The sequence below is a fragment of the Danio aesculapii genome, chromosome 13 (genome assembly GCF_903798145.1).
Source record: "Danio aesculapii chromosome 13, fDanAes4.1, whole genome shotgun sequence".
Taxonomy (NCBI): Eukaryota; Metazoa; Chordata; class Actinopteri; order Cypriniformes; family Danionidae; genus Danio; species Danio aesculapii.
Window position 1 is genome coordinate 5,781,581 of NC_079447.1, and position 12,050 is coordinate 5,793,630.

General features: G+C 37.9%; 1 protein-coding gene across 2 annotated transcripts in view; it reads right to left on the bottom strand.

Moving 5' to 3' along the window:
* Positions 1 to 935: 935 nt before the first annotated feature.
* anapc1 (anaphase promoting complex subunit 1) overlaps positions 936 to 12,050 on the bottom strand; it is a 170,444-nt gene continuing 159,329 nt past the window's right edge. For both annotated transcript variants that reach the window (XM_056470420.1, XM_056470419.1), the window contains exons 46-48: positions 11,208 to 11,379; positions 8,463 to 8,597; positions 936 to 1,316 (exon numbers count right to left, since the gene is read on the bottom strand). In XM_056470420.1, the coding sequence (XP_056326395.1) occupies positions 1,204 to 1,316; positions 8,463 to 8,597; positions 11,208 to 11,379 (420 nt within the window). In that variant the 3' untranslated portion in view covers positions 936 to 1,203. The remainder of the gene's footprint in view (positions 1,317 to 8,462; positions 8,598 to 11,207; positions 11,380 to 12,050) is intronic.

The window sequence follows — 12,050 nt, forward strand, 5'->3', positions numbered from 1 at the left end:
TAAATATAATTAATGATAAAAACACATCTAATTAAATGTTTTCCCATTTTATTTAGCACTATAACTAATAGTAAAGAGAAAGCAGCAGACACAATAACATTGCGCGAGCTGCAGTCATGGTAAGGCGGCAAAATTCGATAATTATTACGCCAGATTCAGAGTATAGTTCCTAGACATATGAGCATAGAAAAATCGCCTTTACATTTCCCATTAGTGTAATGCACGATAAAACTACAGAAGAGTCAAGCTTTAAATAGGAAAATCATCAAAACTCTTCATTTTTGAGCGAGATGCTAATGGTCTAATCCGATTCAATGATCTATGCTAAGCTAAGCTAAAAGTGCTCCCGCCAGACCCAAAGATCGGGTGAATGGATCCAAAAAGGATAAAACTCTACTGAGGAGCTGAAAATTTCCCCGCAAAAAAGTGGAGTGTTCCTTTAAGAATGAAATTTTTTGGTCAATTTAAAGTGTTTTTGCCTATTAGCATTATGATAATTTTGTATAATCATTGCATAACCAGTGGCAATAATTTCTGCAACAATATATTGCAGAACAAAATTAGTCATCGTGACTGACGAGCCTGATTTAATCAAGCCCCTAAAGATTTGATCAAAGTATGATGAATGATAAAGTGCAGATCTCGCAAACACACACACACACAAACACAAACATACACACAAACACACAAACACACACACACACACACATACACAGCAATGAAGTGCCTGGAAGCCATACGCTTTTTAAGATGAGAATGGCTGATTTTCTGGTGCTTGTCAGAGTGAATTGCTACACAAAGTGACACAATATGAACCTTTCAGCATTTGAACATGATCCAATTTAACAGATATTGCATGTGTAAAAAAAAGCCCCTGAATTTGGCTGCCACTAAAATTCCCCCTCAAAACTGACAAACCCAAACCACACGAGCCAGGCACACTTTATCAACACCATTTCCTCAAGTCATATTTATTGACTGAATTATCGTAGGTACAAATAGTTACAAGCTATTTACATAGTGGTGAGCAAACCTGTTTCTCCAGAGCTTGAGCATCCGATCTTGTCGATGTCATGAAATCTTCATGCAATAAAAAGTTGATGCAAGATGCTGTAGCAAGTTCCTGTAAGTTGTTGGTTTTTGAGGACAGTGATGACCCTGCAGTACCTGCTCGAGGAGATGAAGAAAAGAGGCCGGAAGCGGTTAAACGCCAGAGTCGTGATTTTGCAGGAGTAAAGGACTCAAACGCAGAAGAGCTCGAATGGGAACACCCAACTGACTGCTCTTGAGAAGCAGCTCTGGAAAACTGGAACATCCTGAACACAATGAGCAGAAATTTAATGTTAATGCATGTTAACAATGGAGACGATAACCAGTAGAGCTGTGGCGAAAGAAAGAGTGCGAGAAATTGATTAATCCAATTCCAAGATTTTTAAAATACATCAACATTTTAAATCGATGAATAAAAGCTATATTTCATCAGCAGATGGCACTCCAGGCTAGCTTTTTAACAGCAGACGGGGCTCTAGGCTAGTTTTTAAACAGCAGACGTCGTTCTAGGCTAATTTTTAATAGCAGACATCGCTCTAGGCTAGTTTAAGCACTCTAAGCTAGTTTAAACAACAGACATCGCTTGAGGCTAGTTTTTAATAGAAAACGGAGCTCTAGGCTAGTTTTAATAGCAGACGCCGCTCTAGGCTAGTTTTAACAGCAGATGACACTCTAGGCTTGTTTTTAATAGCAGATGTCGCTCTAGGCCAGTTTCAATTGTAGATGACGCTCTAGGCTAGTTTTAACAGCAGATGACACTCTAGGCTAGTTTTAATAGCAGACGCCGCTCTAGGCCAGTTTCAATTGCAGACGACGCTCTAGGCTAGTTTTAACAGCAGATGGCACTCTAGGCTTGTTTTTAATAGCAGACGTCGCTCTAGGCTAGTTTAAACAGCAGACAGTGCTCTAGGCTAGTTTTAATAACAGACGTTGCTCTAGACTAGTTTTTAATAGCAGACGCTACTCTAGACTAGTTTTAATATCAGACGTTGTTCTAGGCTAGTTTTAACATCAGACGCTACTCTAGATTAGTTTTAATATCAGACGTTGCTCTAGGCTAGTTTTAACATCAGACGCTACTCTAGACTAGTTTTAATATCAGAAGCTACTCTAGACTAATTTTAATATCAGACATTGCTCTTGGCTAGTTTTAATATCAGACAACAGTCTAGGTTAGATTTAACAGCAGACAGCGCTTTAGGCTAGTTTTAACATCAGACAACAGTCTAGGCTTGTTTTTAATAACAGACTGTGCTCTAGGCTAGTCTTAATAGCAGGCATCGCTCTGAGCTAGTTTTAATACCAGATGTCGCTCTAGACTAGTTTAAACAGCAGACACTACTCTTGTCTTGTTTTAATAGCAGATGTCGCTCTAGGCTAGTTTTAATAGCAGAAGTTGATCTAGGCTAGATTTTAACAGCAGATGTTGCTCTAGGCTAGTGTATACCAGCAGACGTTGCTCTAGGCTAGTTTGTAACAGCAGATGATAATCTAGACTAGTTTTTAAATGCTCAAGGCTAGTTTTTAAACATCAGATGTCGCTCTAGGATAGTGTTTAAGAGCAGACAGTGCTCTCAGCTAGATTTTACCAGCAGATGGTGTTCTACGCTAGATTTTAACAGCAGATGTTGCTCTAGGCTAGTGTATACAAGCAGACGTTGCTCTAGGCTAGTTTGTAACAGCAGATGATAATCTAGACTAGTTTTTAAATGCTCTAGGCTAGTTTTTAATCAGCTGATGTCGCTCTAGGCTAGTGTTTAAGAGCAGACAGTGCTCTCGGCTAGATTTTACCAGCAGGTGGTGTTCTAGGTTAGATTTTAACAGCAGACGGTGCTCTAGGCTAAATTTTAACAGCAGACAGTGCTCTAGGCTAGTGTATACCAGCAGACGTTGCTCTAGGCTAGTTTGTAACAGCAGATGATAATCTAGACTAGTTTTTAAATGCTCTAGGCTAGTTTTTAATCAGCTGATGTCGCTCTAGGCTAGTGTTTAAGAGCAGACAGTGCTCTCAGCTAGATTTTACCAGCAGATGGTGTTCTAGGTTAGATTTTAACAGCAGACGGTGCTCTAGGCTAGATTTTAACAGCAGACGGTGCTCTAGGCTAGTGTATACCAGCAGACGTTGCTCTAGGCTAGTTTGTAACAGCAGATGATAATCTAGATTAGTTTTTAAACATCAGATGGTGCTCTAAGCTAGTTTTTAACAGCAGACAGCCCTCTAGGCTAGTTTTATAGCAGACGATGCTCTAGGCTAGTTTAACAGCAGACAGAGCTCTAGGCTGCATAGTTTTGCATGTCAGATACACAAAACAAAAAAACAAAAAGGTAATCCTTCTCAAACTAACTCTTTATATAATAAAATTATAATATTTCATAATTCATAGTAAAATATTTAAAGTATTAGTAAAGTCAAGTAATTAAAGTAGAAAACGCCAAAAGTTTGAAATGTGTACTTATAAGCAAATTTTGGTGTGGTTACTAATACAGTGCTTGTTTTAGTTTTGGTGTTATCAAGTCTCTTAAGAGATAAAAGATCAAGACAGCTTTCTGCGAAATATTTCCCAACATACAGATCAGAAATGACTGATCCCATGTTACACAAGTTGCTCCAAAAAAACCACCTGATTTTATTTCTTTTGCAGAAGCAGAAGAGGTAAAAAGGTCAAAATCCTCATGCAACAATATAAAGCCCACAACAACAGAATGTCATTTCAATGAATATGTAAATGTGCTTGTGTATTCAATTTCTATTGAAGTAAAACTGCCTTAAAAAGATAGTCAGATAGTACAGTAACTACTGACTTCCATAGAAAGAAAACAAATACTATGGAAGTCAATGGTTACAGGTTCCTTTAGAACATCTTTTTTTTTGTGTGTTTGTGTTCAACAGAAGAAAGGGTCATTGAGTGTGAGTGAGTAAATTTAAATTTTGGGGTGAACTATCCCTTTAAAAGTAGGCTATGTGAGTTTTGCAACAAATTTAATGACTTCTAAAGACATAGGATCGGTTTAGGTTTACTTTAGAGCTTCAATAGCTAAGCTTCCATCTGAAGTTGAGAATAAAACTTAAAATATTGCAGAAAATATTAAAGAATAATACACTTCTTTATAATGTGTAACAATCAACACAAAGCTTAAAGGTAAATAAATGCAAATGCAAGTTTATGAACATATACTTTAAATAAGTAATGTGCAGTTATACAGTGCAACTATCGCACACAACTTTGTGAGAGGGGCTCGCCCCACCACCACCAGTTAAATAAAATATTATATATGGGTATGTATGTATGTATATACACTTACCGGCCACTTTATTAGGTACACCTGGTAAACTGCTTGTTAACGTAAATTTCCAATCAGTCAATCACATGGCAGCAACTCAACAACTGTATTAAGGCATGTAGACATGGTCAAGACTAGGTGCGTTGCTAGACATTAAGCTCTACTGAGACATGCTGCAACCCCGATGTATATAAAAAATTAATATTCTAAATAACAGAAATAAATCCTAAATGTAACTGGAAAACTATGTTAAAGGGCCCATAGTTTACCTCTTTTTTCTGATTTAATATTAATATTATGGTTCTTCTGAGTGTGCCAGTTTAGGTTCAGTTCAAAACACAGTTCAGATTTTTTTATTATAATGTGTTAAAAAGTGTCATGTTGGGGGCGTGTCCACAGTTCGCTGATTTATGGGTGTGTTGCTTCACATGTAGATTAGTTTCGGCTTCCCGCCCAGTGTAACAAGGGGGCGGGACTATGAGCTCACCCGCTCTGTGTTTGCAACACAGACAGGCAGACTGAGAGAAGGAGCAGGAGTGAGAGGATCCGCATTCAGTCGTACATGTATGACTCGGACACAGACCAAGCAGAGAGTACAAAATCATTTGTGTCTTTGTACAGTTTTACAGCCAACTGTGTGCTAGTGTCAAGTACCGAGCTTGAACACAGAAACTAATAACCACGCACACTGAATTAACTTTGACTGAGGCACCGGATGCGCCGCTCGAAGCCACGACACGGCACACCAGACACTCTCTGTGGCGCGGCAGAGACATGGCGTGTCCCGAATCGTCGCGCCACGCATTTTTGAATTCTAAACATAGGTTTCTGCAGCGGTCCGCGGCGCCCAGCCGTCGACTTGAGTGTACCCTGATAGAAACCGATGTTTAGAATTCTAAAACGCATGCTAGTTAAGATCACAGGGAGCTTCTGGGATCGCGAGAAATGCAAACGGCTGAAGTATAAGGTAGACTCAATGAGAAGTACACATGTTTGCAAACCTACCTAAAGATACAACCAATAATTCCGATTAGAGCGATAATGTGGAGAATATTGATCTTGTGTTGAGCCCAATGAGCCTTGCATCTAAAAATAGAGCTAGCGTGTTCCTTTAGTGATATCGCTTCAACTCACGCTGAAAATGGCGGACGTGAATCAACAAACTGAGGATATGATGACGCGCCTGTCAATCAATATTGGTGGGCGGGGGGACCGCACTCCTACGCGGTCGGTTTGAAAACCGCTCCAATTGGTCCACCGTTTTTTATGTTGTTAAATTGAAAAAAAAGCACTGGGTGTGTTTATATCACCCCAATATGACGGTCTATACACCATACATGCACATATGTCTGTCCAAACAGCTTGAAAAGTAGATTTTTTTTACCATAGGTGCCCTTTAAGACACAACTGGAGTGATATGCTAAGACCCTTTAAGAAATCTTTTGCATTAATTTAATTTGAATGAAATTCTATACAATCCTATAGAATACAAAAAATATTGATTTCAGCTTTGGAGTACATTATATGGGTATGCTGTCAATGGATTCCTTGGAGAAAAAAAATATATTTATGTATAGAGTCATCCTTGCTTCAAGTAAAAAAAAAAAAGCCATTACAAGATGCTGGTATAAACCTAATCCAGCACAAATGCAAGATTTGATTGATGTTTTGTAAAATATATTCATTATGGAGAAAATTACACACAATCAGATATATTGGTTGACTTGTGGTTTAAATGGATTGAGTACATTACTCCCATTCTACCTAATGTTTTTCTTCTATAGAATTTTAAGGTTTATTTTTACTGGTAATATTGTTTTCACCCCCTCCCTTTTTAATTCTTTATTCTCTCTCTTTTTTTCTGTATATAGTTTTGATAAGGATGATGTAAAATAAGGCAAAGGGATACGTTCTGTCACTGTTATGAAGAAATTTGTGTTTCCTCTTTGGTCCCTGACTGGGGAATTTAAACTGTAAAAGCGACATATGTCTACTGATGCTGTGAATTGTATCTCTCTCCAATAAAAACTTAAATAAAATAAAAAAAGAATACAAAAAATATGTTTTATAGAATTATCTGTTGTCTTAAGATTTGACACATGGCAGAGAAATAGGTTTAATAAGTCCTACCTCCCTGACTCGTCATCCCTCCTTTTTGCTTCATGCAAAAAAAACCCAATTCAATTCAATTCACCTTTATTTGTATAGCGCTTATACAATGTAGATTGTGTCAAAGCAGCTTCACATAAAGGGTCATAGTAAATAGGAACAGTGTAGTTCAGTTTGTAGTGTTTAAGTTCAGTTCAGTTTAGCTCAGTTCAGTGTGGTTTAATAATCACTACTGACAGTCCAAATATTGAAAAGCAAATCCAACGATGTGCAGCTCTACAGATCCCGAACCATGCAAGCCAGTGGCGACAGCGGAGAGGGAAAAAAAAAACTTCAACCAGTAGGCACGCTCAGTAAGATCACCATCATATTATTTATTTAAACTTTAGTTTTGTCGACTTGCAAAACTCACTGTGTGCCGACACCTCCGGATTAAAGGCTGTTACGCTGGTTTCACAACGCCTGATTTTTCGGCGTACATATAAACAACCGGGACTCGCACCGGGAAAAGAGCGTCCAGCTGGAGTGGTGTGTGAGGCGCACGGGTATGGTTTTCTGCACACACGCGCAGATGCATCAGTTTGCTTTTTGATTACACTACATTTCTTTCACCAGGGTTGGTTCGGTTGTACATAGAGAATAACATCTTTAGTTTGGAATTACCACTCTTAATAAATACACTTGCATAAGAAGTAAATCATATCTCAAAGCATTTACTGGGGCACTGGCGATTTTTACTGGGGCACATGCCTCAGTAAATTGGGTCTAGCGATGCCCCTGGCCAAGACAATCTGCTGCTGTTTAAACAGAGCATCAGAATGGGGAAGAAAGGTGATTAAAGTGACTGTGAACTGTGACCATACAAAGAATGGTCAGAAAACAGAAAATATCAAGTGAGCGGCAGTTCTGTGGGCACAAATGCCTTGTTGATGCCAAAGGAGAATGGCAAGACTGGTCTGAGCTGATAAGAAGGCAACAGTAACTCTAATAACCAACCAAGGTATACAGAAGAGCATATCTGAATGCACAACACGTCCAACCTTGAGGCGGATGGGCTACAGCAGCAGAAGACCACACCGGGTGCCACTCCTGTCAGCTAAGAACAGGAAACTGAGGCTAAAATTCAGTCAGACTCACCAAAATTGGACAATAGAAGATTGGAAAAACATTGCCTGGTCTGAGGAGTCTCGATTTCTGCTGCGACATTCGGATGGTAGGGTCAGAATTTGCCACACTTTGGGCCCATTACCAATGGAGCATCGTGTCAACCCCACAGCCTACCTGAGTACTGTTGCTGACCATGTCTATCCCTTTATGACCACAGTGTACCCATCTTCTGATGGCTACTTCCAGCAGGATAACACACCATGTCATAAGCGAGAATCATCTCAGACTGGTTTCTTGATCATGACAATGAGTTCACTGTACTCAAATGGCCTCCACAGTCACCAGACCTCAATCCAATAGAGCACCATTGGGATGTGGTGGAACGGGAGATTCAAATCATGGATGTGCAGCCGACAAATCTGCAGCTCACGAACGATTAAGGCAGTTCTGTAGGCAAAAGGGGGTCCAACCTGGTACTAGTAAGGTCTACCTAATAAAGTGGCAGATGAGTGTTTGTACTGTATATGCATTTATCTTTTTTCCCCCCGGTTTTGTTCTCACTGGGTATATATATATATATATATATATATATATATATATATATATATATATATATATATATATATATATATATATTAGAGTAAATAAAATAGATACGACTCAATTGTCAACTTAGAATTTATCCATCTAGTGTTTTTATCTTATTCCAATATCCTAAAATGCACTTCAATAATAAAGGTGGATGGAAATTTGGCATTTGTGTTTCGCTGAATTAATCAGGTCACTTCAGTTTGGAATTGCATTAGGAACTATTTAGTGAGAACTGTTCCTCAACTAAGATCACTATATTGGACCTACTGTATATAAGCACCTACAGACCAGTGGTTATAGCATGTGTTGGAGTGTGATCGCACCTTCCAAGTCAGACGCCAGCATGTTTTTGAGGCTGGGGATTGAATGATAGACCAGAAAGCAGGCCAGCATGTTGACATCAGTGTCGCTGTTCATCGTCTGTCGTCTCAGGTACTCCTTCAGCACGTTACTATTGTCTGTGTGTAAAGAACACATATGCTGTTGGATTAAAGCTTAATGAGGAAAAAACTATGCATCCATCCTACCATCTCTTGTCAGTTATAATGAGCAACCCTGCAGTAAACAGACTCAACTGCAGCATTTTACCCTTTTCTGAAGGTGTTGACCCATACACTAAAAACACACTCATCTAAATGCTGACAGGAGAAGCTCATGCTGATGCATATCTGAAATAGAAAACTGAGTGAGCATATCTGATGTGTGTGTGTGTTTGTTTGTTCTTGTTTATGTGGTTTCTAAGGACACAAAATTGTATAATTACATTGGTACGGCCTAGCTGTACTCTATTAAGCTGGTTGGCGAACACGCCTTACGTCTTAATAATTTAAAACACTTACAAATCATAATTAAAAAGGTCTTCTGATACTCAATTTCTTGCCACCGGTTTTATGTGCAGGTTTTGTCAAGGGTAGGAGTGGGATAAAACCATATAATAAGCTTTTTTAGGCCCTATTTTCACCAATACTTTTAGTTTTAAAACTCATAACTTTTGCTATGGTTACACCTTCTGTCCACACTATCCCGGAGTTTTCAAGCCCTGAAAACGAAGTGTTTTGGAAACTCTGAAGAGGCTGTTTTAGTTTTAAAATGCTGCTGCTCCGTGTCAGTGTGGATGGGGGAAAACGGAGACATCTGAAAATGGAGGCGGGGCCGAAGACATTCATCCGATTGGGGCTTTCCTAATTTTTAATTATTTCCTAATTATTAAGTAGCCTACACACAGTTCAGTCTTGTATCCTTTCCTTGTACGTTCAGACTTCACAAGTTTGACATGGAAAACAAACTCCAGAGGACACGTCGGGTAAATCTATTCATCTATCAAATCTATTCATCCATCCATCCATCCATCCATCCATGCATCCATCCATCCATCCATCCATCCATCCATCCATCCATCCATCCATCCATCCATCCATCCATTCATCCATCCATCCATCCATCCATTCATCCATCCATCCATCCATCCAGTAATCAATCTATCCATCCATCCATCCATCCATCCATCTATCTAGTCATCTATTCATCCATCCATCCATCCATCCATCCATCCATCCATCCAGACATCTATCTAGTCATCTATTCATCCATCCATCCATCCAGTCATCTATTCATCCATCCCTCCAGTCATCTATTCATCCATCCATCCATCCAGTCATCTATTCATCCATCCATCCATCTATCCAGTAATCAATCTATCCATCCATCCATCCATCCATCCATCCATCCATCCGTCCATCCATCTATCTATCTATTCATCCATCCATCCATCCATACAGACATCTATTCATCCATCTATCTAGTCATCTAATCATCCATCCATCCATCCATCCATCCATCCAGTCACCTATTCATCCATCCATCCATACATTCATCCATCCATCCATCCATCCAGTCATCTATTCATCCATCCATCCATCCATCCATCAATCCATCCATCCATTCATCCATCCATCCATCCATCCATCCATCCATCCATCCATCCATCCATCTATCTATCTATCTATCTATCTATCTATCTATAAGACCAAAGAGTCATTAGATAGAGACAAGATACAAGATTAATTAAATATCACATTTAACAACTATAGATCCTGCATTAGAGCCTTGATGAACTATCCGATGTTCACTGCTCTCACCTGGGAAGCTGTGCTCAAAGCACCCGCTGACTGCCTGGAGGTCAGTGTGTGGTCATGTGATGTGCATTTTCAGCAGTATAGTGTGGACGGAGATCTTTTCAGAAACGCTAGATGAAACACCAGTGTAGACGTGGATGGTTTTTGTTCTAAAACGCTGGTTTAAAACTAAATCGTTATAGTGTAAATGGGGCCTTGGAGAGTCCTCATAAACCACATATAAGTGTGTGTGTGTGTGTGTGTTCTTGTACTGCCTACATTGTGGGGACCAAATGTCTGCACAAGTGTAGCAATACCAGTCAATTTTAGGAAAAAAATACTCAGAATTAAGTATTTTTAAATAGTACAAATACAGATGCAACAATTTATATTATAATAAGCTTTTGCAAATAGTTTAAGCAGTAGCTCTACATTTACAGACACTAGTAAGCAGTTTATAAATACAGATACAGATGCTATAATCTTGATTTATTAGCACTTGTGTTATGTGCTTAATTATTTTATTTTCATACTTTGCTAATGATCAATATTTCATCACTAAATTGAGTATTGCATTGCAAAGCAGTTATTTGAGAGTAGTTGGGGATTTTTAAGATCATTCAGAATGAGTAAGTCAATTATTTTCTGACTTGACTATGATTTAAATGACTACTGATGCTTTGTAAATCTCTTATAAATGACAATTAAAGGCTCAGTCATGTTCTAAACAGAAAAAGGAAATGAATGACTGATGATTCAGAACAAAAATACTGTACAGACTGTATATTCTATACCCAACCCCATCTCTTCCCCTTAACCCACCCCTAACAGGAAACAATCTGCTTTTCTGTGAGGGTTGGGTTTAGGGGTAGAGTTGTGGTACCATATAAAAATCATTATGTCTAAGGTAAGTCTAAATAAGGATAGCAAACAATGTTACTGTGTGTGTCTCACCACAGAGCCAGTGATCCAGGGCTCGATCTGCTGAGCTCTTCATGATAGGCAGAAACTCCGAGCTGAGCAGCAGAGCTCGAGCCAGTCGACTCTCGCATAACTCCAGCACCAGCTTCAGCTGCCACAGGCTGAACGTCTCGCTCAGATCAGTACGCTCCAGAGTCCGCACCGCCTGACCAAACACACACAACTCACTGGTCATGCATTAAACTACTGCTGCTGCCTGAGGTTCATCCAAGATCATGCTGACAATATTATTAACCCTCCTGAGAAATTGTACAAATATTTTCAAACATTTTTAAACACAATAGTTTTAATGACTAATATATAAAAATAATTTCTGTCGTCAACGCCATAATGATAGTAAAATACTTAATAATATAACATACCACATAATATAACATAAAATTACATAATATAATATTTGACTAATTCTGCAAGATACTAGAATTAAACTTGTCGTAATTTAAAGACATAACTTGGTTAATTAGGTCACTGCACAACCATGGTTCTGTAAATAATCAAAAATTTTATTTCTTAAAAGGAAAAATAATAGCTAATTATTTTATTTATTTATTTTGATATATATTTTTATATATTCATATTTATTTATTTTTATTTATTTATTTATATTTATTTTATATATTAATTTTTATATATTTGTTCATTTATATTTATTTATTTACTTTATTTATTTTTATTTATTTATTTTTATTCATTTTATATTTATTTTTATTCATTTTATATTTATTTTTATATATGTTTATATTTATTTATTTATTTTTATTTATTTATTTTTATTCATTTTATATTTATTTTTATATATGTTTATATTTATTTATT